Raw genomic sequence first — 26,363 nt, forward strand, 5'->3', positions numbered from 1 at the left:
GTTATTGCTTAACATGGCAAAAGCCAGCAAATACAGATAAACAAGCTAAGGCACAGGCCAGCTATAACAGCATGTGTCATCCTTTGGCATGCGGCTGATTTCAGGGAAGGCAAGTATACATGGGAAATACGGGTGACAGCCTGCCAGTTTACCTCAGCTTCTCTGTAGCACTTAATAGAAACAAACTGGCAAAAGCACTAAAGGTTTCATTTTAACCCACATATTCCCAAAGCCTTTTATAAAATGCTGCTTTAGCAAACAGGTTCTGAAACAGGAACTGCTATTCTGCATATAGGGGGTGCACATTTGGTATGATATTTTTAAGGATGTCTCTTAGCGTATGTCACTAGGATTATTATCACTGCATCCTTACTTCTCTTTTGTGGTAAATGACTAATTATTCATCCAAGATGGCATTCAGAAGTTCCAATCAGGGATCAATGATCCACTGTACTAGGCACTGCCCAGGCAACTGAAAACTGGGCAATGTCAACAGTTTTATTGTCACTTGTTAGTAATTACTTAAGTTACCTGCAGTATCCAACCAATATTCCCCGTTGTGTTACGGAAAAGAAAACTGGACTCTTTAGTCTAGAAATGCTTTACAAAAACCCCTCTCTGGGAAGCTATAATACAAAAAATAATGAAGTCTACAGAGACGCCTAGGTGTGTCTATCCCAATTATGCGTTAGCATTTAGTCTTTTGAAAAATCACAGCATGTCAAAGTGATCTGACAAAGACTGCTGTTTAAAACTAACAGTGCCGCTCTTGTTTGTTGGAGCCTCAAAGACTCTTACAGGAGTGTAAAATTCAAGATGTCGCTTATCAGTCTCAGGTGACAGATTTGTAAATTAAAGAAATGTTAGAGAAGTAAAAAACTTCAGACTGAAAAGGTATCTTTAATAGGGAAAAAAAAATCATGGTGGTTTTCAGTTCTGAAACACTCTTTTACCTCATCTGACCTTTTTAATGTTTTCATTCATTCCAACCCCTGAGGTGGGATTTAAACAGATTTGTTTAGTACCTTCGCTCTGCTCAAAATTAACTGTTGATCCACTGGAGTCTGTAGTGCAGCCTCTGTGCTTTGGATTAAAGCTTCCAAAAATCCTTAAGGGCGCTTAGTTCTAGGACTCTCAGTTCACAAACAAAACTGACAGTGTTTGACTACTACAGATTTTAGTGATTCTGAAACAGGATAGTGTACACACACACACACACACACACACACACACACACACGATAGATACCGTGCTTTGACAATCGGAATCCAGAATTCCTTAACTAAAATATATTTTAGCAGGTCATGGGTCAGTTGACTCCCAGGGCAAAGAGGATAAGCAAGTATAGCTTTTAGCACTGTCTATGGGGAAAACAAAACCTGAGTTTAAGGGCTGGTGTACACTTAAAAATTAGATTGACCTCGCCATGTGGCTCAGGGCTGTGAAAAATTTTGCACACTGAGAGCCACAGTTAGGTTGACCTAACCCTCAGTGTAGACACAGCTAGGTTACAGAAGAATTCTGCTGTCAACCTATCGCCTCTCAGAGAGGTGGATTAACTATATCGATGGAAAACACACTTCCATCAAGGTAGGAAGCGTCTGCACTAGGGTGCTACAATGGCCCAGCTGCAGCGCAGCAGCGGTGGCACGTAGCGTAGATATAACCCACAATTTACTGTAATTGTCTACTCTATGTCAATCCCAACAAACACTGCTGTGCCTTCACACATTAATTTTCAGGCATGCAGTGTGCTAAGCCTCTGGCAGTAGCCAAAGGTAGCTCGGCTTTAGCTTTCTCTTACCCAATTTAATTTTAAAGCAATATTAACACTGGCCTATATGATCATGTTCACAGCTTTGAGGAAAGCAAAACCATGGAAAGTGCAGGAAAACAGGTAGCAGAGGCGGTGAGAATATGTACAAAGGCCAATGAGAGTGTGAGGTTCCTAAAATAGATGTTTTAGAAATAGATTTATAATGGGATTTTTTTAGTAATAATTTTTTCAGTATTTTTATTATTCAATATATTTTTGTTAATGGTTATATAAGAGAAATGGGAGCTGCCCCTTTAAGGATAGGGTGGAGGCACAGTGACTGAGCTAATGCAGGAGCTCCCAAGGGCCTGACCAGTGCATGCTGCTGCTACAAGAGGAGGCTGGCCTGTAGTTGGCACCTAAAGAAAAGGTTTGGATCCCCAGCATAAACAAAGCTCTCTTTAAAAAGCTGAGTCTTGTAATGGAAGCTGCAACAACTGCTGTGCAAGATGTTCCTCATCCTCCCTCCACCCACACACTTGCACAGCTACTTCTGTCACCCCTGCCAGCATCTGCAGCCCATGGGGCACATGGAATGAGGGGGCATAGCCATCGAGCACGTCTTCCCTCCTCCTCCACATAAGGTGGACTGAAGTCTTCATAACTGATCAATGATTGATAAACAAAGTTTCTGACCCCATGCGCTGAAAATCCTCAGACCCCCAAAATAATTAAATTGGCTTAAAGACCCAAACAATTTTTTGCACCATATGCATTTTGGGTTCTTTCTATTTGCCTTCTGTTTTTTGTGCTTTTAAGGTTTGTGGTTTTCAAGCTTCTTCACCTCAAACATGAGAGCTAGAAACTTAATTTTGATCAATCAAAGCAGAGATTCACAATCCCTTGACTCCAGGAGCTGGGTGTTACAGGCTGGCTAGCCCTCTAGGAGGATTCTGACTCAGCTTCACCTGTGACAGATCAGTTACCCCCCCTTCTTCCCCCCCCGCTAATCCTGATCTGCTGGGCATCAGAGGGCCTAGGTCAATTATCAGACCCCCTGTGTAAGAGCTGGATGATTCCCATAAAAGCCTGGGAGAGCTCAACTGGAGAGAAGAGCTGCAGGAGGGAGGCTGTCTCCTGTTACTGGCACTGAAGGAAGAGGGTGGCAGGCAGGAGGGGAGCAAGCTACTGTGAGAGGGCCTGGACAGGTCCAAATCCCAGATAGATGGCCTGGAGACAGACTAGGGATAAGAATCCATCTTGTGGAGAACAACCAGACTGGGGAAGGACTCCAGGGAGCAAGCCCTGGAGTCAGTGGCTCAGGTAAGAGGTGGGCCTCCAGGGAGAAAGTTGAAAAGGGTCAGCACGCTGCAGGAGGGTGGGGGGAGGGCAGCCCCTTCATTTTGTTTTCTTTGGGAATAAGGTTTAAAGTAGTTTTCAGTGCCCCACTGGGGATGCTGAGATAAGTGGGCACCTGACAGAGCTTCCCTGAGTGAAGGTGGACCGGACACATGGGGGCATTGTGAAGATCAACTCTTAGGGCTTCAAGAAAAACGCTGAATATCGCTAAACTCAAGTAAGTCTCACAAGTTGATAATACTGAGTCAATGCTCTTTAAAGAAGTTCTAACACTTGAATGATTCCCAAGTGGTCAGAGTAAACAGGCTGGCAATAAGTTGTGCTACTATTACTGAAGGCAGAAACAGACACTGAACATGCACAAAAGGGAAGGCCCTCTGGCTGACTGTCTTGAGATGGTAGATTTGAGCTACAAGTGATTGCAAGCCCCCAGTTCTGTAGGCTTCCCTTGATTCATGCTGTGTTTATTCCATATCTCCGGCTGTCCCTTTGTGAAATGACAACATGGCTCAACAGAAGCACCAAAAAAAAGTTTGGAAATGCCTTGTTTCCCATTGCACATTTTTAATGTAAGTAGGGAAAACAGGGCCCACTGTGATCAAATTAGAGATTAATGTTAGCTGATGTACAACGGTTGCATTTTTTCAAGGTGGTGTGTGTCAGGCCATTTGACAACTAAGTTCAATAGTTTTGTTTTAAAATGATGTTCAGATAGGTGCTTTACTTGTGCCAAATACAGTGTGCTGAAGACTCGTTAGTTCTTTTCATCTTTGAAGATGAATCATTTGGAATAGTTTACCCTGCAGTTAGGGGAAACACTAGAGTACAGAAAAAAGGTAATATATGCAGATGTGCTATTTTTTGTATTGCAAGGAAAAAGACTCTGCACTTGTCAAATTTATTCATCTGCAGACTAAACACATGAACTGGAGGTCATATACCTATAATTACACAGAAGGTTAACTATATCAGATTTAAAATAGCCGTTTGCTTTTTGTTCTTTTCACACTTAAAACATTCAGCTGGCCCCCTCAGTCTCCTTGGGTATGCTCCTCTCCTCAGCATCTCTCAATGGACCCACAAAGACTCCTGTAGGTCACAGCTTCTTTACTATTGCTGGACCCAGCTTGTGTTCTGGCAGCAAGCTTCCATCTAGCATTTATTCTGATTAATGGAAAACTAGGAAGTACAGCACCAGCTACGCCTGTCCATTTTTCTGGATAAGGCCGTTGGCTGAACATACATTATGCCTCATTCAGCAATGAAGCAATTACCAGATATGGAACTCAGTGATGTTCAAGCTTGTTTTTTCAGGCATTATTGGGGGGCGGAGGAGGGAGGGAGAAAGATTAGTTTGTTTCTTTGAAGGCCCTATTGTCTTGTTGAACCTGCAGCTGATTTGCTCTGAAATTTAACCTTGAAAAAGAATTTTTATTAATCAGATTCTGGACAAAAACATTTATGAGACAAACTTACATTTGCAAGCCCTATCCCCCCTCTCCCCCCCCCCCCCCCGATTTGGATTTAGATTACTCCTACAGGTGACAGAGCCATTACAACTGAATTCAGCAACAACTTACACCTCCAAAATCTCTTGCATATAGAAAAGCTGTACATACCTAACAGTTATTTTATCACTTTTCCTCCCTCCCCTCTACTGTGTCAGGGAGATGCAGGCTGGGGCAAACAATCAATTTTTTTTAAAAATGAGAATATTTAAAACAGAATGTATGTAAGCTGTGTATGATTACAGACAATTTTTTCAAATGCAGACCATCAATTTACTGCTTACAAAACATGTGACGTTTCTGATGACTGCAGTTTTTATAGGCTTCATTAAGATTGACGCTTTCCCTGTTCTCAGTTGCCTTTAACTTTGCTCAACTTTAATTGTTCAGGCTGAACTTGATAGTATGTTTCATCCACAATGCTTCAGCCATTTCTCAAAGTGAGATTAAAGAAAAATATGTTTTGCCTATGTTGAAACAATTCTTTCAGGTGTTTCATTGAGAAGCTCTGTACCTCCATGCTTTGGAGCAAAGGCTCAGGTGACAGGTGTCTTGCTAGTGTCTGGAATGTGCCTTTGGCTGTTCCTAGGGTGAGCAGATAGCAAATGTGAAGAACTGGGGACCCCCCCCCCCTTTTTTTTTTTTTTTGAGGGGTGAAGGAGTATAGTTGCATATATAAGACAAGCCCCTAAGTCTGGTCACTCTAGCTATTCCTATGAAAAAACATCCAAAGTTGGTGCACTTGTAAGATTTGAAAAACAACAGTTTGCAGATGCACTGTATAGGCTTTGTGAAGTTTGGCAGCTAAATTCACACACGATTTAATCTGCACTGAATGTGCTCCAGCCCAGGGCTGCGGAAGCCAGGCAGGGCTTCTCCTGCAACTGCTGCTCCCAGCTGTCGTGACACCAGAACTGACAGCAGGGAGATTCTCTCCTGTGCTTACTGCCAACCCCCACCACTCTGGCACCCAAGCAACAGGGAGGAGGAAACCTCCTGTCCCTAATTCAGAGGGGATGAGAGCCTGTAGGACAGGGATCACTAGTGGGACAAGCTGGACTGGGCTGAGGCAAAATAGCTAACCATTAGAGAAGACTTGCCTACCGAGCCTGGAATAGAACCCAAAATAACCAATAGCCAACATTCCTCTGCTGTCAGCAAATCTCTCTGAAACCCACTGGCAAAAAAATCCTGTCTCTCTCTAATGTTGTTAGGAAAACCTACTGCTGCTATTAGTTACTCCATTAGCTGAAGAGGTCTGCATGGTGGATCTAAATTAGGGATTCTCAAACTTCAATGCAATGTGACCCCCTTCTGACAATAAAAATTACTACATGACCCAAGAGGGGGGACCCAAGCCTGAGCCGCCCGAGCCCCACCACCCCAGGGTCGGGGCTCCCAAATCCAAAGCCCAAGGGCTTCAGCCCCAGGCATGGGGCCTGTAACCTGAGCCCCAATGCCTCGGGCTGAAGCATTGGGGCTTTGGCTTCAGCCCCGGGCAGTGGGACTCGGGCTTTGGCCCTGGGCCCCAACAAGTCTAAGCCAGTCCTGGCAACCCCATTAAAACAGGATTGTGACCCACTTTGGAGTCCCGACCCCCAGTCTGAGACCCGCTGATCTAAATGTTCCAAACCTGCTGATGAATAACATGGGTGTCAATATAATCTCACATGATGGAATTTGCTTTTTTGAAAAGGTAGGAAATTACACACACAAAAGACTGTGTTGAAAGAACATTAAGGTTGCAAAGTCACACACTCCGAAGTTCAGATATACCAGAATTAAGGTTGCCTGTGCAATCTTAATTTGGCCCCCCTGTGCAGATGCATAAATTGGAGTTATATAGCAGAGGTGACCAAACTGTGGCTCATGAGCCACATGCAGCTCTTTTACAGTTAAAATGTGGCTTGCTGAGCCTCCCCCCCCCCCACCCCGATTCTCCGCCTATCAGAGGGGGCAGGGCAGTGGGGCTAGTTGCTTCTGCTAGAGAGTACTGGTGCCTGCGGGCAGGACGGAGGGGGGGAGGAGAGCATGTACAGTTTAAAGGTTTGCCCCTCCCCCAACAGCTTGAGTCACAACCCCCTCTTACCATCAGAGGCCCCTCCCTGCAGCTCCCAGGTGTTAGCTCTGGTGGAGAGCAAACAGCCGGGAGCTACAGGAACAGGCCACTGCCTTTAGTTCCCTGGGGAGAGGCAGCAGCCCCCGCTCCCCCGCCTGCAGCTCCCAGCTGTTTGCCACTGCCTCTCCCCACAGCCACAGCTCCCAGCTTGCTGGCTCCAGCAGCTGCAGTGCAGAGGGGGGCCCTGAGGCATCATGTGACCAAGCAGGGTCAGCAAACCTGGCAAAAATCTGAGGTGGCAAGTGACTCCATGTGCCCCCTCGCGTGTCAGCTCTGGTTCTGCCCAATGGGGACAGGAGTCTCAGGGCTTCAGCCCGGAGCCCCGGCAGGTGCCCCAGCTCTGGAACTTCTGAAGATTGCCGTATGCGGCTCAGAGGATTAGTAAGTTTGGCCACCCCTCTTATATAGTCTTTTATTACATGATCAAATAGTAATTTTACCACAGGACCCCTGCCTCATTCAGTCGATAAAACGGACTGATTTGCAATGAATGGTAATAATTAAAACAGGTTGACCTACAGCTAAGTATAGCCTTTCCACTAAATCTGGCGGATGTTTCTTTGCTAACAAGGAAGATATAGTGTATCTATATTCATTTGATTAAGCAATTATATAACAACTTACATTTATGCAGATTCTCAAAGTTTACATTTTTATGATGTTAGAAAACAGTGAATGATTCATTTCTTATTTACTAATTATTTTGTGTTGAGCTCTATTTGGATGGAAATTCAAATTCAATTAAAAGACACCAAAACAGCATTTTATTTAATTTATCTTAAAAGTGCTGGATACACAAGAAAATAGTTTTGCTGTTTATCTAAGCATGTTTGGCATTTAAATTAACTAGCTATTAAACAAAGCAAGTATCTGTAGTTAGTGATCCAAATGGATTGTTACTGGACACCATGTGCTACCTACATTTTAGAACTACTAGATCTCACCCTCTCATACCTACTTTTTAATCTATAACCAAACACCAGGAAAGCTTGTTTTCATCTTCAAACTCCCAAGTGGTTTCTTAGCTTTGAATTAGTGATTGAACTGAACTAGCTAAATAAACTGAAATCAAGAAAATAGTCCCTCTGTATCTGCAGAAATGACTCCTGATGTCAATAGCTGGTTTAGCACTTTAAACTCTGGTTCCAGGTGCTTAGCCAGTAACTGACACTAGTTCAGTGGTCTGACTTTGTTTAAAACTTGGCAGGCAAAAATGTACTAATTATTATTTTTTATTCAATTTAAAGAAGTTTAGGTTTTAACATAGGTTAATTCCAAGTTTAATTTTAAATAGGTTTATTTTAAAAACAAACGTGTATTTAATTTAAACTTTAAAAAAATCTGTTGGTTTTTTTTTTTAAAAACATCCATTTTGTCCACACTGGAAGATAGTAAGTACCCATTCCATGAGAAAACATTTACTTCAACTTCATTCTGTTATGTCAGAATGATAAATGATCCCTTTTAAAAATTGAAGATGGTGATTACTGAGCTGACAGGCTCTTTCATCCAACAGTGAAATTTCTTATAAGTATTCAAGCATAAGTTGGAGTCAATTTATGGGTTTTCATATAACTAATTCTGCCCACATTGTGCGCCCATCTAGCATCATTCTTCATTTAAAGCCCTACGTGTTTTCTCTGAAGTTGCTGGCAATTTCTAAAGCAATACTTGAGACTCCACTACTGAAATGCTTGCTAGTAGTTGCCAAAGAACTATTCATTATCTGTATGCTGTACTTTCACCAATACTGACATGTGGTCTAATGGGCAGGATACTGGGAGACTTGGAGCCAGGAGATCTGGATTCTACCATAGGTCTGGTAAAGTCACATCGCCTCTATGTCTATTTCCCCTCTCAACCTTTCTTCAGATTCTAAACTCTTTGGAGCACTGACTGTCTCTCACTGTGCATTTGCACAGAAACATGGTCCTGATTTTGGTCAGAGACTGTAAACATTTCCATAAAATCCAACAGCTGTGCAAAATAAACTGTTTTTGCAAGTAACGTTTCTTACCATACAGTTCATGGCAAAGTGATTGTGCTGCGTTTGCAGCTCCATAGCGTGGGGGTGACTGGTTCCAATCTCTGTGTAACTATTCAGAAACAGACCTTTGTTGTGTGTGATCCAGTCAAACATCTACAAGAAAAATAACGAGATCACTCATTTACAATGCAACGACAAGCTATAAACAAGGAACATGTGATTTCGCATTTTGAGAGAGAGACACAGACACTACAATAATGAAGCCTGAAGTTGCAGTTCATTTTTGCTACTTTGTTAATTTCAGTGTTAACCATCTCACAGTTTTCGCAAACGTTCTTTTTGGGCTGAAAGCACTGTGCTAGATCTCAGCCCAAAGATTGTCTTCACCCCATACTCTAGTTGCAGCAAAATCTGCTCCATTAAATTAGGGCCAGAGAAAAAAAATCTTTACTTGAAGTGTGAAGGTATTGCACATGTAATGCACAAATAAAGACAGCATTATAAAGCACCTACATTTTCATGTTGCTAATCTTCTCAATGCTGGCTTGCTAAATTTAAAAAAAAAAATTAAGACAACCTATTAAAAGCCTAATTGTATAACTGCTCAAAAATATAATTTTAGTTATGTAATTGCCTGAATTCCTATCCATGTTTTATTTTAATTACAGCAGTGCAGCTTAAAGCCTATGCAATTATACGAAATATATATGTTCAAGTACACTATCACAACTTCCTCCATTTTTGTCCTAAATACAATAGTCACAAAATCCTACATTATGACAATGCCAAGGTTTTTAAATTCAACATAAACGCAGGAAATGCAAGTTATACTCCCAACCACCATCTAAGTGAGAACTCGGCGCAACTGATGTACCTTGAATTATTGGCTACATTATTAAGTGTGACTTCAAATACAGCATTCAACATGTAGATTAGTTAATGTTGTATTTCCTTCACTTTTTAATTGCCCGTTTTCGGTGTGTGTGGATTAACAGAATTAACATTCACCTAGATTTTTTGCATGCAATGTATTATATATTTGATGCTAGGGAGCCGTTCAGTTTTTTGCCGGTGGAAGGTGAAACCCTACAGAGAACAAGCAGCACGGCAAAACAGATGCAGAGCTTGATTCCCTGCTGTGATCATCAACTCCTCCATAATTCTAAACTGAAGAGACCACCTGCTCTCTGAGCTGGGTGAAAAGGATTCCTTGATGAAAGAACACAGCGAGGAACCAAAAGTGCTGCCAAGTTCAAAATATCAGCCTTAATATACATAGGTTACCAAAGCAACACTAGTAACTTCAGTTCTCCATTCCTCCATGAGCTGGGAACACAGAATATATTATAAGTGGCCGGGCTGAATGTCAGGAGCTAGGAGCAGGAAAAGCCAAGAGTGTGACAGCTTCCATGTGAGGGCAATCCAGACATACCTGAGCAAAGAGGTTGAAAGTTTAGAAGAAAATCTCAGGTCTGCGTGACCCATGCCTGCAGACTTGGTGTTTCTAAGCCTGTGCTTGGGCATCCACACTGCATTGGAAACCCAGACCTTACAACCATGCTGGCACATCCAAACTGCTTTACGCATACCCAAGTCAGAACTTCAGCTTCTCTGGGTGTTTAGCATCATATCCCAGAGTTCCTAGCTCTCTAGCTAGCTGAAGCTGCTCTGTGCTTGGTTATGGGAGAACCGGTCGGTGTGGAAGTTGACAGGAAGTATTTTGCATGGTTTTAGCCCACCAACACATCCAGCCAAGCCATTTTGAGTCCACATGCTCCCAGCAGTCAGAGCCATCAACATGGATTCCGACTTGGCGGAAAAACTTTTCCATCTCATGCTGCCAGTCCTAGTTCACGAATCAGGCAGAGCATCTGCAAGATGCTGGTGGACACTTCGGCGGCAGTTTCTGAGCTGCCAAAGGCACCTCTCAGAAGGGGGTACTGACATGCCAGCCACGACCCAGCTGATGCTGCTCATGTCTGTTACCTTAGCCACAGATTCCCTCTATGTTGACCAGCACTTCTGGAGCACGGCCACAGCACAAATTGGTGGGATCACATCGTCATACAGACTTGGGGTGACTAGTCACTGTCATTTTTTTTTCTTTTTTTAAATCAGACAAGACCAGCCTTAGTACCTTGGAGGTGATGGTGCATGTTTGTTTCCCCTCCACCCCACAGCCCTTTTACCTTTTCAGCATCTTGCTCAAACAGCCTGAGCTGAAAACATTGGTCCAGTTTCAACTTCCGCACATGCCACATCTGATGCAGATGCTGCCGAGTTGAGTGCAGCCGGTCCAACATGGTGGATACTTTGGGTAAAAGGTTCTGCAAGTCTGCGTTCCCTGACCCAGAGTTCTTTTTGGGGAAACTTTCACTGCTCTGTATCCGCTGGAGCAGCTTTTGTCCTTCCAAGTCAAGGTCCTCAATAGGGGCCTTAATGACTTTCTTCTTCAATTGTGAATGCTCCTCAATCATATTTCGAGCACCCTCCAAGTCCTGAGGCAATTCCTTTTTAGCCAATATATCCTGCAGTTCCTCCAGTCTGGACAGCATGTGGGTTGCACTGCTTATGTAGTCCTCAAAGGCAACTCTGATTTCAATCCATTCCTCATGGTTATACTCCAAACAGCCATCAAATTCTGGAGTTAGTTGAGAGGGGTCAACTACTTTGGTAAGGCCTTCCAGAGATACCATGTTAGTCTAAAACACAATGAAGAATATTGCAATCACAAATCTGATGCATTTGGAAAATACAGTGAAAATACAGTTCAAAGCATCTAGTTAATATTTTCTGTGCTTGTATTTTGAACAATAATCAACATTAAAAACAACATTGCAACACACACTGCTTTATTTACAAAGCATATGTGGCCTTAGAAACCACAAATCTAGGCAGTGGAGCCTCTTGCTTTCCATATATTTCCATTTCAAGGGGAGCACTTAGGTCAGCTTTGGAAATCCTACCCCCTGGGCGGCAAGATACTAAATCCTGCAGAAACCCAATCTCTTGTTCACAATGGGTTTTTATAGCTAACTCATGTCTCATGTTTACATTTATCATCTCATCATGCTTCATGAGAAACAGCTACACTCCTTTTGGCGACTGTTTTGGTTAAAGTTTTGAAGTACCCATTGCAGAGTGGGAGGACAAGACCACAGGCTGGGTGGCAGCTTTCCTTTGCATGTCATACTGGTATTAACAGTTACCACTACCTTGGCTAAGTGGAAAAATCTCTTCCCTTCATAGGAAGAGGCCAAGATCTTTTTCATGAATTTAACAGAGATTCCTTTAACATGAGACTAAAAATAGACCCACACTTTTTGCAGTCCTGCAGCTTGATTTAGCTCTCCACCCATCCAAACGCCAAGGTTCAGCTCAACTATTTTTAATAAAAAACAGAGCTAGTTGGACCAAAACTCCCCATGAACTAAGCAGTAAGCCTACATTTTTCTATCTTGCTATTACCTCAAATTCAAACTTAGAGCTGCCGAAGTTAGTCCTCTGTTTTTGCCAGAAGTTGTCCGGCTTGATTATCAGTGCAACATGAATACAACAGGGAAAGGATTCCTGTAAAATCTTCAGCAGAGGCTTAATAGAGTCCCATTTAGATCCACGCATGTCTACAATCACTGTGAATCCTCGTTTACAAACTTCTTCACTGGGGGGAGAAAGAAAAGAAAAGAAAATGTTAATATGCACTATTACAAGTTAAAGGCCAAATTAGGCATCTCTTGTTCCATCACAATTCTTGGTAATTCACAAAAAGAAGAACAGGAGTACTTGTGGCACCTTAGAGACTAACAAATTTATTAGAGCATAAGCTTTCGTGGACTACAGCCCACTTCTTCGGATGCATATGAAGTGGGCTGTAGTCCACGAAAGCTTATGCTCTAATAAATTTGTTAGTCTCTAAGGTGCCACAAGTACTCCTGTTCTTCTTTTTGCGGATACAGACTAACACGGCTGCTACTCTGAAACTTGGTAATTCAGTTACCTGTGTAACCGGAGCAGGATTTGGCCTAAATGCTTACAATCAGATGTACTAACCAGGTCTAGAACTACACCCTGGTAAAGGAAGCACAAAACTTGCTCTTAGGCAAGATTAGTATTTCATTTCCAGGCTCTCTATGTAGTTATCATTTTTCAGCCTTGTTGTGAATCGGCAGAGCAGCAACCATATTCACAAGCTGTTTTTCAATGCTGTACTAGTATCATTCATTTTGTATACCTATATTTTATTCTCTTACGCTGTACCCCATGGAAGGAGAGAGAGTCCATTTTAGCAGCAAAATGCATTAATTAATACCTGATTTTTTTATCCCTTCTGCACATCAATGACATACCTCTTCGTGTCTGGAGAGTGGGGGTACTCTAACAAACTTTGCTATGCAAATTAACTGGATGAGTCTCAAACAAAAATGCATGAAGACAGTTAAATAGGTATCTATGAAAGATGTGTCCAGTGTTAAACATTAGCAGTGCTGTGGTCCCAAGGTCAAATAATCCAGACTGACCAACCTAAAAGTTAAGTATAATCTAAAAATAGCTGATGAAAAAGTTTTCCAGGCTGCTGAGGAAAAAAGTGAAGTCTACCCATTGGTAAAACGTGAGCTCAGTTTTACTGGCTGAGCAGAAAGCAGCCCTACACTCTATGGCACTGGAAAATGCTGATTTCCACTACAAGCACCGTGTTGTCATTAATGACGATCTTGGGGTGAGGGGTTCTGGCACTACAGAGTTTCTTCCGCCAGCAGCATCAAATGGGCGCTCTATGGGACTATGTTACTGGAAATCAGGGTACTGGAAGCCCAGGGCCCATCCCTCCCCCAACCCATCTGGGCCATCCCACTCTGGCCAGGCACCTCATTCCTCCCCGTATACGGAGTCATCCAATGGCCAAATGACAAACTCATTGTCATAATGACCATAGTCATTTGGCCAGAGAGCCTCTATAGGCTGGTAGCTGGGTCTCCCAAAGCCAGTGGTCTAGAAGTTGTAAGGAGGGTGCTACGACCTCCACCCCCAAATGCCTATTTGTGACTCTAGCCCTTTACAGATGTCAGAATAAAAATCCATTTCAGGCCAAACAAATATTTTCATTTAAATGCTTCCCCGTACTCTAATTTTTTGATTCACTGACATTTTCTGCAATTTTTGGATTCAGTTTGGGTCAAATTTTTTATTATTTATTATTATTATTGTTATTGTTTTAGAACTGCCAGCGAACCAGGAAAATCCATTATTCACCTAGCTCTATGTGCAATAGTTACGTGCTCTTATTTTTAGTCTGCAAAGAAACTGCAGCAAACTTTGAAAGCACATCACCAAATCAATGAGACTACGTGAGTGAATTTGGACCACTTGAATGAGCAAGATTTGAAACATCGAGCCCTAAAAAATAATTTATTCAGAGTTGGGTCAAAAAAGGTCAAGTATTTTAAAATATGTTTGTTTGTGACTCAACTAACTACATTCTAGAGAATTTGCTCATCAATTTTCGTACAGCAAAGCAGCAGCTTGATTTAATCCTTACCTTTTACATTTTTAAAATGTAAAAGCATTAAAATAAGGCTACGGCTCAGATCACCTTTAGGTTTATTAATTTCACATCATATTTTCTCTCAACTTAAGTTTTCTAAAGAACAATCAAACTGAATGCTGGTGTGAAACCAATCTGCTCAGAGAAAAAAAATTAGACACAAATGTATCCATATTTATTAGCCCTGAACAAAAGCAACATAAAAATTGCTGTAGTGGAACTCTCAAAGAGTGAATTTATGACAAGATTTTCAAAAGCATCTAGTTAATTGAGAATACAACTCCCAATGACTTTCAACGGAACTTGTGCTCCTGATTCATTTTTGAAAACTAAGCCTTAACCCAGTAGTTGTTCCCTGGCAGTGGTCTACTCAGAAAAAGATAAAACCGTGCTGCAGTTGGACTTTAACTGGGGTGATAGCTAAGAGAAGACAATACCGCCCAGGCTTAGCCAGAGATCTGCTTATACCTGAAGCACTGCTATTGTTACCCATTTTAATAGATATATCCTAGCACAGAGGCCTTTCACTTGCTGCTGTAAGTACACAGAGGGAACAGGGGAGGTCACTGCTTCTCTATTTTGCACTTGTTCCTCCTTCTCCTCCACCCTGAATAGGAAAGGCATTGCTCCCAGCTACAAGGGCTAGGGGAGCCCCCCTGACATTAACTGACAATGGATCCAAGGCTCTAAAACGGACCTTCCTCTCCAACAAAATCTTCCGTTTCGCACCTTAATGGTCCTTCTACTTAGGGGCTGCAATAGCTACCTTCTGCTTCAGCTTACTCCCTCGGAACTCTAGCCAGTACCACTTTGCCCCTTCCCTATCAAATCCTGCGGAGAGTCTATGGCTTTCCTCACGACTTGTTTTGGGAAGGGACAGGTGGTGGGGCAAAGATAACAGATCGCTTCTGCTCACTTGGAGCCCAACTCAGGTGTAGCACCGGCAGCCGTTTCCAGCCCTGAACACATTCATGAATACAAGCCTCCAACACCTTTCTATTCCCTTGAGATAATTCAGACAGAGGGTGAAATCTCTTGTCCGTTAAAGCTAGTAGCTTTGGCACACCTATTCGGTTCCCAGAACCTCCTGCCATTGTGTAAACCACTTAAAACACACCAATAGCAAAGCATGTGAACTACCTCAAATTCAAAAAATATTGTGTAACAGACAAGGAACAGCCAGTCAGAAATAGGTAAGAGTCACATAATACAGGGATTCTGCCAAAAGACTCAGGTGACATTAGGAAAGCATGCGTTGGAGGATTGTTTAGCCCCCTACCATATCATAAGTTACAGTGGCTTGTTTACACAAACTTGTGCCAAAACAAAAGAAATCAGTTTTAATGCACACTTTTTGGGGGTCTGTTTTCAGTTTGTGTATAAGCCAGCCCTTACTATCCGTAAGACAGAGCTCCTTTTTACCACTTTGGCAGTTTAAAAGTGCTGTACAGCCAGACAGTTCAGCCATCAGGGGTAACACTAGTTTAACGAGACTTCCCTGGATGTAGAAACTATTTCTCAATTCCTTCTTGGAACCCCCGCCATAGGAGGCCTTGCCAGAGAGAAGGTCTTGTGGCTTTGTACTGCTGCCTTCCAGCTAGTCTCAGCTATTAGAACCACTCCTTCAGGTCAGACTGCTGAGGTGATGAAAGCAGCCTTCGGGCTAATTTAACTCACACCAGAGTTGGCAGGCCTTAGCTGGACCCAGAATAAAGGGCATACAGTAGTCAGCTCTGTCCCCACTCTGTCCTGCACCAAGAATAGCTCAGCTGAAGCAGAGGTTGGGGCAGATACTTTTCTTTAATACCAGCTCCAATTTGTGTATTTTTTAAGGTGTTTTTCGTTGTGTTTCAGAGCATATAAGATGTCCAAGTTACCATGGTATACTACATTATTATTCAAACAGGTATTCTTTATAGTTTTACATATTGCTTTCTTCTTAGGCCTTGTATCAACAAGTTTAGTTAGTCAATTAATTGTAACTGTGCTAGTTCAAGACCTGTTAGGAACTACGGTAGACTTCAATACCACTAACATGTGTTAACAGATCATGACAGGTTTCAGAGTAGCAGCCGTGTTAGTCTGTATCCGCAAAAAGAACAGGAGTACTTGTGGCACCTTAATCTCCTGTTCTTTTAACAGATCATGGTCAACCCAAGGAGGCGGCCGAGGTGTTCAATGCTATCAACACTAGGTACTAACGTGATTTTTAAATCAACTTTTTCTCCTACTTTTGACAAGTCTTTTGAGTGATGTTCTCATTATTTCAGAATGCAAGCACCCTTGTATGACCATCTAGACCAGTGGTTCCCAAAGTGGGGTTCGCAGAACGTTTCAGGGGGTTCGCAAGAAAAATTTCATTAATGGCGGCCAGAGGACTCTGCTGGGACCCAGTTGCAGGGCAGACAGCCCAAGCCCCAGGGAGAGTGGGGCCGGGCAGTTTGAGCGGGCAGGCCGAGCCCTCCCCTGTCAGCCAGGGAACCGGCAGCCCGAGCCTCGTGGAGAGCGGGGCTGGGCAGTTTGAGCCGGCAGCCCCAGCCCTCCCGTCAACGAGGGCGCCAGCAGCCCCAAACCTCAGCACTCCATGCGGAGTGCAGGTGGCAACTCGGATCCCTGTCCTTGTCAGGCAGGGGAAGTTTGCATCCAGGGCAGTCAGCAGGGGGCCACGCTGAACGTGGGGGGCGGTCCAAGCTAATTTGTCCCTCCCAGGGCACCTTCCTCGGCGGAAGAAAAGCTGTTTGCGAGCCAAACCAGCCGGAAGCACGTTGTAGCCAGTGTAGTAGTGTTAAGGTGTCTCAGTAATTGTCCTTCTCTCTGGAGTGCTGATTTGCTTCAGTGAGTGAATCTTCTCAGTTTCTAGTTTGTTGGTTGTTAGCAGTCTCTCTCTGTTATTTTTATTAGAACTTTTGTACACAAGTTCAATGGATAAGTGGCTGAAAAAGGAAAGTGTAAAGACGCTGGAATCGGCTAGTGTTTCCTCAAGTCCACACTGTGGAAAATCTAAGTCTAATGATCATGATGGTCCTGGAAAGTCACTTACAAAAGAAAAGAAAATAGGACGATGATTATATAAAATATGGCTTTACATGCATTGGTGATCAGGAACATCCAAAACAACTGTGTGTGATTTGTGGTGATGTTCTAGCAAACAGCAGCCTCAAACCTTCTCTACTTCGGCGCCATTTAGAAACTAGGCATCCTGCACAACTCGACAAGCCTGTTGATTTTTTCAAGCGAAAATTAGCGGAGAAGAAAAGTGACATTACCAGTTTTATATCCAAAGCAAGTACTGATAATGAAAATCCACTTGAAGCATCATACCGCATGAGCTACCAAGTAGCAAAAGCATCAGAAGCCCATACCATAGCAGAGAGCTTGATTGGTCCATGTATAAAAGACGTAGTTCATTGCATGCTCGGAGAAAAGGCTGCAAAAAGGATTGACATGGTACCTTTGCCCAATAATACATTGTCACAAAAAAATTAATGACATGTCAAATAATGTAGAGACCACAATTGTACACAGAGTGAAAAATAGTCCATATTATGCTATACAGTTGGATGAATCAACTGATGTAGCTAATCTAGCTATTTTGCTACTGTTTGTACGTTATGTGAATGAAAGTCTGGTTGAAGAAGACTTGTTGTTTTGCCGACCACTGGAAGAACGTACAACTGGAGAAGATATCTTCAATCTGACTAATGCATATTTTCAAGAAAAGGAAATAGATTGGTCTCGTTGCCTAGGCATTTGCACCGATGGGGCCACATCAATGACGGGGAAGTATACTGGATTTGTAGCTCGAACAAAAAAGGTTGCATCAAAAGTCTCTTGGACTCATTGCAGCATCCATAGACAAGCCCTTGCAACAAAATGCATGCCAGAGGGACTGAAGGAAGTGCTGGACAATGCAGTGAAAATGGTGAATTTCATAAAAACATGGCCAACAAATTCCAGAATATTTCACGTACTTTGTGAAGAAATGGGTAGTATACATGACTGTGTGTTGACCCATACTGAAGTTAGATGGCTTTCAAGGGGTAAAATCCTTGTGTGCTTGTTTGAGGTTAGAACGGAAATCCTAGTTTGTTTGTTTTTTTAACAGCCACCCTTTCCACCTTGCCAGCTGTATGGAAAATAATGTCTGTCTCCAGAGCCTAGCTTATTTAGCAGATATTTTCTCAAGAATTAATGACCTAAATTTATCTCTTCAAGGCCTCAATATAACAGTTTTCAATGTGCAAGAGTGAGTTGAATCCCTGATAAAGAAGTTGCAGTTCTGGGAAAGTTGTTTGGAAAACAATCAAACTGAGTGTTTCAGTAAGCTTCATGACTTCCTGGCAGAACATAAACTTCAGTTGGATCAGTGCACTAAAACCAATATAATTGCACACCTAAAAGGACTTTGCACAACTTTCAGGGAATACTTTCCAGCTATGTCAGGCAATAATGACTAAATTCGCAACCCTTTTGATGATACCACTTTCTCAACACAGATATTAAACACCAAGGAAAAAGAGAAATTGATTGAGATCTCCTGTGATTACGAACTGAAAAGGAGTTTCAGAAATCTATCATTGATCAACTTTTGGCTGAGTTTAAGAAACGAGTACCCCTTTCTGGCAGAAAAAGCTGCTGCAGTTTTGTTACCATTTTCAACAACATACTTATGTGAGAAAGCATTTTCCTCGTATGCACATCTGAAAACCAAATACAGAAACAGATTTGATGCCGAACCAGACCTGAGACTTTATCTTTCTCCAGTAGTTCCAGATTTCCAAGAGCTATGCAGACCAAAGCAAGCGAATCCATCACACTGAGGAAATTTAAACTTAAATCCCTGGAAATATTCATTTTTAGGAGGGGGTTCACGAGATGTCACAATTTAGTGAAAGGGGTTCGCAGGCTGTTAAAGTTTGGGAACCACTGATCTAGACCACTGCCTACACCCAGCTGACATGCAGCAGCCAGTCTGCCAGCAATCCACATTCCACAGGCAGCCCAATTTGCTGTTAAGTCTTTTTCTAAGCAGCTTAGGGCATGGCTACACTTGCGAGTTAGAGCGCATTAAAGCAGACCCGGGTGCCCTAACTCATGACCCGTCCACACTGGCAAGGCACTTAGAGCGCCTGGACTCTGCAGCTGGAGCACTCCTGGTAATCCACCTCCACGAGAAGCATAACGCTTGGGGCGCCTCGGCTGAAATGTGTGAATGAGGTGTTGCATTACTGCGCTCTGATCGGCCTCCGGAAACGTCCCATAATCCCCTTAAGTCAAGTGGCCACTCTTGTCATTGTTTTGGAATCGCTGCAGGAATGCGGATATCCCCTTTCAAAGCTCCGTTTCTGACAGCCGGCATGCTTATCTGCTCCGGGACAAAGCAAACCATTACTGTGGAATGCTCTGTGTGTGTGAGAGAGAGAGAGAGAGGCAGGTGGGGGGAGGGGGGGGTCTGCTGCTGTCTGAACTTACAAGACAGCATGCTGACATGCTCTCAGCACCCAAAAAAACCACTCTTTCTCCCCCCACATGCACACAACACATTCGCTGTCACACTCCCCCCTCCCCCCCCCCCACCATTTGTAATGTGGCCACACCAGTGCGCTTGAATCTGACAGTGTGGACACACTGCAGCTTACTGCGGTCTCCAAGGGCTGGTTTAACTCACAGCACTCTACATCTGCAAGTGTAGCCATGACCTTAAAAACAGTGAGGGGCGTGAACTTGCATTGCTCCTTAACCCATTTCATTTCATAACTGGGAAAGATGCTGCAACACTAACCAACAGTGTAATGTGATCGGTTCTTACCTAGGGATACAAGCTAGGTATGATATTAGTCTCCTAAGGTCCTCTTGTCGTATTCTATCATGATTGCTGCGAGCTGGAAATGTTAGAATGGGGCCTCCACGTTTATCTCTGCCACCTGAAAAACAAGATTTGTGATAAGTGCCAAAAGCATATTATACAACACAACAAACCAACAAGAGTCCCTGCCTTGGAGAGTTTACAATCAGACTGCACTTAGAAAAGAACCAAGGCCTCTTTCTAATAGGTGTGCATGTCCACTTGGAAAGAAAATGTGATTTAAAATTTACTAAACAGAACCACCCAAGGCTGTGGGTCAAAAGACCATTTTAATTAAATAACAAATTGTTGGGGTCAGGACGACCAACACCATGCTCCTCTATTTTCATCACTGCAAGCCAATGATATGCCTGATCCCCTGGCAGCTCACAGGATGTGAATGTCAGGGAGTCATCCACACAACCTTACCTAATGCTCACAGCTTGGTGTATTTACTTATGGGGGGAGGGGAGGTTATCAGCACCTAATGTGTGCTTCTCAGAGAATTTAAGATAGCTGGCTTTGTGTAACTGATTCTTCTAAAGCCAAAAACCAGTTTAAAAATTTCCCAAAAGACACACTTAGGGCATGAACAACAAGGAGTCTGGTGGCACCTTAAAGACTAACAGATTTATTTGGACATAAGCTTTCGTGAGTAAAAACCTCACTTCTTCGGATGCATAGAGTGAAAGTTACAGATGCAGGCATTATATACAGACACATGGAGAGCAGGGAGTTACTTCACAAGTGGAGAACCAGTGTTGACAGGGCCAATTCGATCAGGGTGGATGTAGTCCACTCCCAATAATAGATGAGGAGGTGTCAATTCCAGGAGAGGAAAAGCTGCTTCTGTAGTGAGCCAGCCACTCCCAGTCCCTATTCAAGCCCAGATTAATGGTGTTGAATTTGCAAATGAATTTTAGTTCTGCTGTTTCTCTTTGAAGTCTGTTTCTGAAGTTTTTTTGTTCAATGATAGTGACTTTTAAATCTGTAATAGAATACCTGATACTTAGGGCATGGCTACACTTGCGAGTTAGAGCGCATTAAAGCAGCCCAGTGCACTCTAACTCACAACCCATCCACACTGAAAAGGCACGTAGAGCACTCTGACTCCGCGGCTAAAGCGCTCCTGGTATTCCACCTTTGGTGAGCGGAATTAATGTGTGATGTGCCCCCGCTGGAGCACCGCGGAGCCAGTGTGGATGCCCTGATCTGTTAATGCGCTCTGACCGGTCTCCAGAAGTGTCCCACAATGCCTGTACTAGCCAGTCTGGTCATCAGTTTGAACTCCACTGCCCTGCCCTGAGGTGACCAACCGTCAGACCCGCCCTTTAAATTCTCTGGGAATTTTGAAAATTCCCTTCCTGTTTTCTCAGCCAGGCGTGGAGTACTCTCAGCGAATCTTTCCAGGTGACCATGCCTCCATGCACCAGGTCATCCTGCCGCTCCAGTGCTGCCCCCACGACCTGCCATTTCTACAAAGGGTTGGACGTGATACTTGGCAGTGATCCCCCCTCCACTCCGAGGACCACCATGGACACTTCAGAGCCCAGTCCAACAAGGCAGGAGGAGGAGAAGGAGCAAAGCGGGAGCAAGGGTGCTGAGGAGGAGGAAAACACCCCGGCATCTCTAGATGCATGCAGCCAGGAGCTGTTCTCAAGCCAGGAGGAAGGTAGCTAGTCGCAGCGGCCTGTGCTTGGGGAAGGACAAACACCAGAGGAGGTTCCCGGTAAGTGGCTTTTATTTTGGGAAGAAAGTTATTCAGTGCGGGCTCTTGGGGCGAGGAGGGCTGGGGCTGCATGCATGCCTAGATGTAGAATAGGGCGTTGATGTGCTCTCTCACATCGCGGTAATCGGCCTCAGTGACCTCTTCAAAGGTCTCAGCCAGAACTTGAGCAATGAGCTTGCGCAGGTTTCGTGGGATAGCCACTGTGGTCCTTGTCCCAGTCAGGCTAACATGTCCGCGCCACTGTGCCGTGAAGGGCGGGGGGACCATTGCTCACACAGGCAAGCTGTATATGGGCCAGGGCAGAAGCTGCATTGTAGTAGAAGACCCTCCCCTTGCTTCCCAGGTCACCCTCAGCATCAAGATATCTTCCAGGACGAACGCCTGTGGAAAATGTGGGGACACTGTTCAGTATAGCGGCCCCCTGCAGTTATTGGGTCTCCCCAAGGCACAGAAACCCAGACGACAGTACAGCCATGAATCCCCCTTGACCCTGTGCTTACTCACCATTTTGGGGCTCCAGTGGGTTGTGTGCGCTTGCTTTGAGACGGGCAAATTATGCTATTGTGTAGACTGTGCTTGCTCTCCTTAAGTACGGGGGAATCATTGCTCTGTCTGATGTGAACAATGCTGCCTCTGTAAAGTGTTGCATTTTGCCTTTACGGATGCAACCTTGAGATTTTAGCCATCCATGTTATCACCGGCTGAGAGGCTGCAAAGAATCAGGAGGAGGCCAAGTAGAAGCAAAGAGGACATGCTGCATGAAAATCAAAAAGTGCAGGAGTGGTGGGAGAGTGAAAGGAAGGTCCGCCAGCAGAATGCGGATCGCTGGCACCAAAGCACGGAATGGCTGATAAGCATCATGGAGTGCCAAGCGGACTCGATCCAGGCGCTCGTAGCCATGCGGGCAGAGCACTATCACGCCCACACACCCCCTGCAGTCCTTGTCCCAAAACTCTTTCCCTTGTGCCCCCATGTCACCTCCAACCCACTTTCCCCAACATCCGGGTTCTTATCGCCACCAGCTGCCTTCAACACTTGTAGCTTCACCACCTAGCCCTGAAAACTACGACCCTTTCCCACTGCACTCAACCCCATCACCATGCAGTAGTGCCATCCTGAAGTGCAGCACTCATTGCCCAGCACTCCAGACAGGAAGGCTGGGTATGATAACAGGACATACGCAAATCTGTGATTGAACCGTTCCCAATCCCACCTCCTTGCCCTTTCTGTTTCCCAAGCAGTTGTGTTTCTTTTCAATAAATGCATTTTATTTTCAAAAAATTTATTTTTTTGCTTCGAAAACATTCTTTATTATTGCATAAAATAAAAGAGACCTTAGCCCAGGAAAGCAACAGGCACTGTAAGTCAGTGTATCATACGTAGTAAACACAGATTCCAACTAACATTGGAACCACTGCATTTCACTCCTGTGCAGGGCACCAGACATTACTGGTGGCTTTCAGCCTCAAATTGCTCCCTCAAAGCATCCCTAATCCTTGCAGCCCCATGCTGGGCCCCCCTCTAATAGCCCTGCTCTCTGACTGTTCAAATTCAGCCTCCAGGTGTTGAACCTCCGAGTTCCATGCCTGAGTGAATCTTTCACCCTTCGCTTCACAAATGTTATGGAGGGTACAGCATGCGGATATAACCACAGGGATGCTGTTATCGGCCAGGTCCAGCTTTCCATACAGAGAGTGCCAGCGACCCTTTAAATGGCCAAAAGCACACTCCACAGTCATTCTGCACCGGTTCAGCCTGTTGTTGAACCACTCCTTGCTGCTATCAAGGCTCCCTGTGTAGGGTTGCATGAGCCACAGCATTAAAGGGTAAGCGGGGTCTCCAAGGATCACAATGGGCATTTCGAGTTCCCCTACTGTGATCTTCCGGTCTGGGAAAAAAGTCCCGGCTTGCAACTTCCTGTACAGGCCAGTGTTCCGAAAGATGTGGGCGTCATGCACCTTTCCAGGCCAGCCTGTTTTAACGTCAATGAAATGCCCACGGTGATACACAAGAGCCTGGAGAACTACAGAGAAATACCCCTTCTGATTAACGTACTCGGATGCTAGGTGGGGTGGTGCCAGAATAGGAATATGCGTCCCATCTGTCACCCCTCCACAGTTAGGGAAACCCATTTGTGCAAAGCCAGCCACAATGTCACGTACGTTACCCAGAGTCACGGTTCTTCTGAGCAGGATGCGATTAATGGCCCTGCAAACTTGCATCAACATGATTCCAGTGGTCAACTTCCCCACTCCAAACTGGTTAGCGACCGATTGGTAGCTGTCTGGAGTTGCCAGCTTCCAGATTGCAATAGCCACCCGCTTCTCCACCAGCAGAGCAGCTCTCAATCTCATGTCCTTGCACCACAGAGTGGGGGCGAGCTCCTCACATAGTCCCATGAAAGTGGCTTTTCTAATCCGAAAGTTCTACAGCCACTGCTCGTCATCCCAGACTTACATGACGATGTGATCCCACCACGCCATGCTTGTTTCCCCGATCCCAAAGTGCCATTCCATGGTGGTGAGCATGTCCGTGAATGCCACAAGCAATCTCATGTCGTATGCATTACACGAGTTGATATCATCGTCCAAGTCCTCACTGTCACTTTGGATCTTAAGGAATAACTCGACTGCCAAACGTGACATGCTGGCGAGACTCGTCAGCATATTCCTCAGCAGTTTGGGTTCCATTCCCGCAGACCGGAAGGGAAGACAGAGTGCGCAGTACAAAAAACGTTGAAAGATGGCGCCAATTGTGAACGGAAGCAGAGGGATTGATGGAATGCGAAGCAATGCATCACAGGGCGTTGGGACAGGACTCAGAATGGCCCGCATCCCCCGGCCCCTTCCCGCAAACCACAGCGCCAGAATGGGAAGAGGTGCTCTGTGGGATAGCTGCCCACAATGCACCGCTCCCAATGCTGCTGCAAGTGCCGCAAATGTGGCCATGCCAGTGCGCTTGCAGCTGTCAGTGTGGACAGGCTGCAGCGCTTTCCCTATTGCGCTCTACGAAGGCTGGTTTATGTCAAAGTGCTCTACGTTTGCAAGTGTAGCCATGCCCTTAGGCTACGTCTACACTGTGCACCTTACAAGGGCACGGCTGTGCCACTGCAGCCGCACCGTTGTAAGGTGTGCAGTGTGGCCACTCTATCACCAGGAGAGAGCTTGCCCGGCAACAAAATAAAACCACCTCCAATGAGGGGTGGTAGCTTCGTTGCCAGGAGTGTGGCTCCCGACGACCAAGTGCTGTCCACACTGGTGCTTTTCGTCACTAAAACCTTCATCCTTTCACAATGCTGCATGACAAAAGTTTTAGCGACGAAAGTGCCATTGTAGACAAAGCCTAAAACCTGACAGAAACAAACCACGCTATCCGACTGCATGCTTTTCGGTTAGTTACAATTCCATGACTGACAGCAAGTTACAGATAATCATAGTTTCTGTGAAACTTGTTCATTTGACTGTGCAACCACAAAGACTAACGTGAAGGGGTGGGGAGTTGTCTTAACCAAAGACAATACTACAGATCTCAGCATACTCCCACCATCTGAGTGCCTATACCCTATTAATATAAATGACTTCAATTAAAGTAGTTGGATTACATCAGCATGTGCCTACTTAGAAGAGCCCATGTTCACTACATAATTTCATATTGAGAGCTTTATTCTGCATATCTGTACAGTAAATATGAACAACTCAGCTATGGGTAATATCATCCTATAAAGAAAGAACAGCACCACATGCTGTCAGCTCCATTGAACTTAAATATTACTGGGAGCTATTAAGGTGTTGCTTTTGAAATCAAGAGTTTTAAGCAAGTGCATACGATAACAGCATCAAGACACACTTTCTGCAGTGAGGATGCATCCTCATCCTAATAGAAATACAAATCCAAGGCCTAAAAAAAAAAAAAAAAAAATTAGGACTATGCTTTAAATAATGTTTAGACTTCAGCACTGCAGTACAACGTAGCTGAAATAGCCCAAACAATGCGCACCTAGCAATAAAAGAACTGGGATTGTAGGGGTGACTTTCATTGTAGATTTTTGTCACTATCTTCAAGTACTTTTAGTAAGAGACTCCAAGTCTTGAGTTTATAAAATCTAAAACTCGTGGTGACATCTGAGGCTTACCCAGAATATACTTTGTTTTATAAGCAAATGACTCTAAAGCAATGGGTTTTAGTACCCATTACAGTAAGAGATAAATGTATTATACATTCATGTGTTGACCTGCAGCTGCTGAATCTGTCAATTCATTAGGAATTTATCCTCATGTTCACTCTGGAAAAAGTGAAATCCTTGTATCACTGTGTAATAGACTGGACCAATAAAACATATAGATAATTGGCTAGCAGCTCTGCCTCTGAGCTCCCCCATTTTTATCCGAGTGGTTTTATTCCGTAATTTTGTGAACAAAGTAAATAAATTCTGCTTGATGAATGGATTGCAACTGTATACCCAATCACCTACTAGTGACAATGAAATTTAATTATGGGGCACCACTTCATACACTAAAA

The 26,363-nt window shown here is 44.1% G+C and overlaps 1 protein-coding gene across 3 annotated transcripts in view; it reads right to left on the minus strand.

Moving 5' to 3' along the window:
* TRIO (trio Rho guanine nucleotide exchange factor) overlaps positions 1–26,363 on the minus strand; it is a 433,666-nt gene that overhangs the window by 262,308 nt on the left and 144,995 nt on the right. For all 3 annotated transcript variants that reach the window (XM_054017964.1, XM_054017965.1, XM_054017966.1), the window contains exons 3-6: positions 20,081–20,195; positions 12,198–12,390; positions 10,919–11,431; positions 8,760–8,882 (exon numbers count right to left, since the gene is read on the minus strand). In XM_054017964.1, the coding sequence (XP_053873939.1) occupies positions 8,760–8,882; positions 10,919–11,431; positions 12,198–12,390; positions 20,081–20,195 (944 nt within the window). The remainder of the gene's footprint in view (positions 1–8,759; positions 8,883–10,918; positions 11,432–12,197; positions 12,391–20,080; positions 20,196–26,363) is intronic.

This window comes from Malaclemys terrapin, chromosome 2 (genome assembly GCF_027887155.1).
Source record: "Malaclemys terrapin pileata isolate rMalTer1 chromosome 2, rMalTer1.hap1, whole genome shotgun sequence".
Classification (NCBI taxonomy): Eukaryota; Metazoa; Chordata; order Testudines; family Emydidae; genus Malaclemys; species Malaclemys terrapin.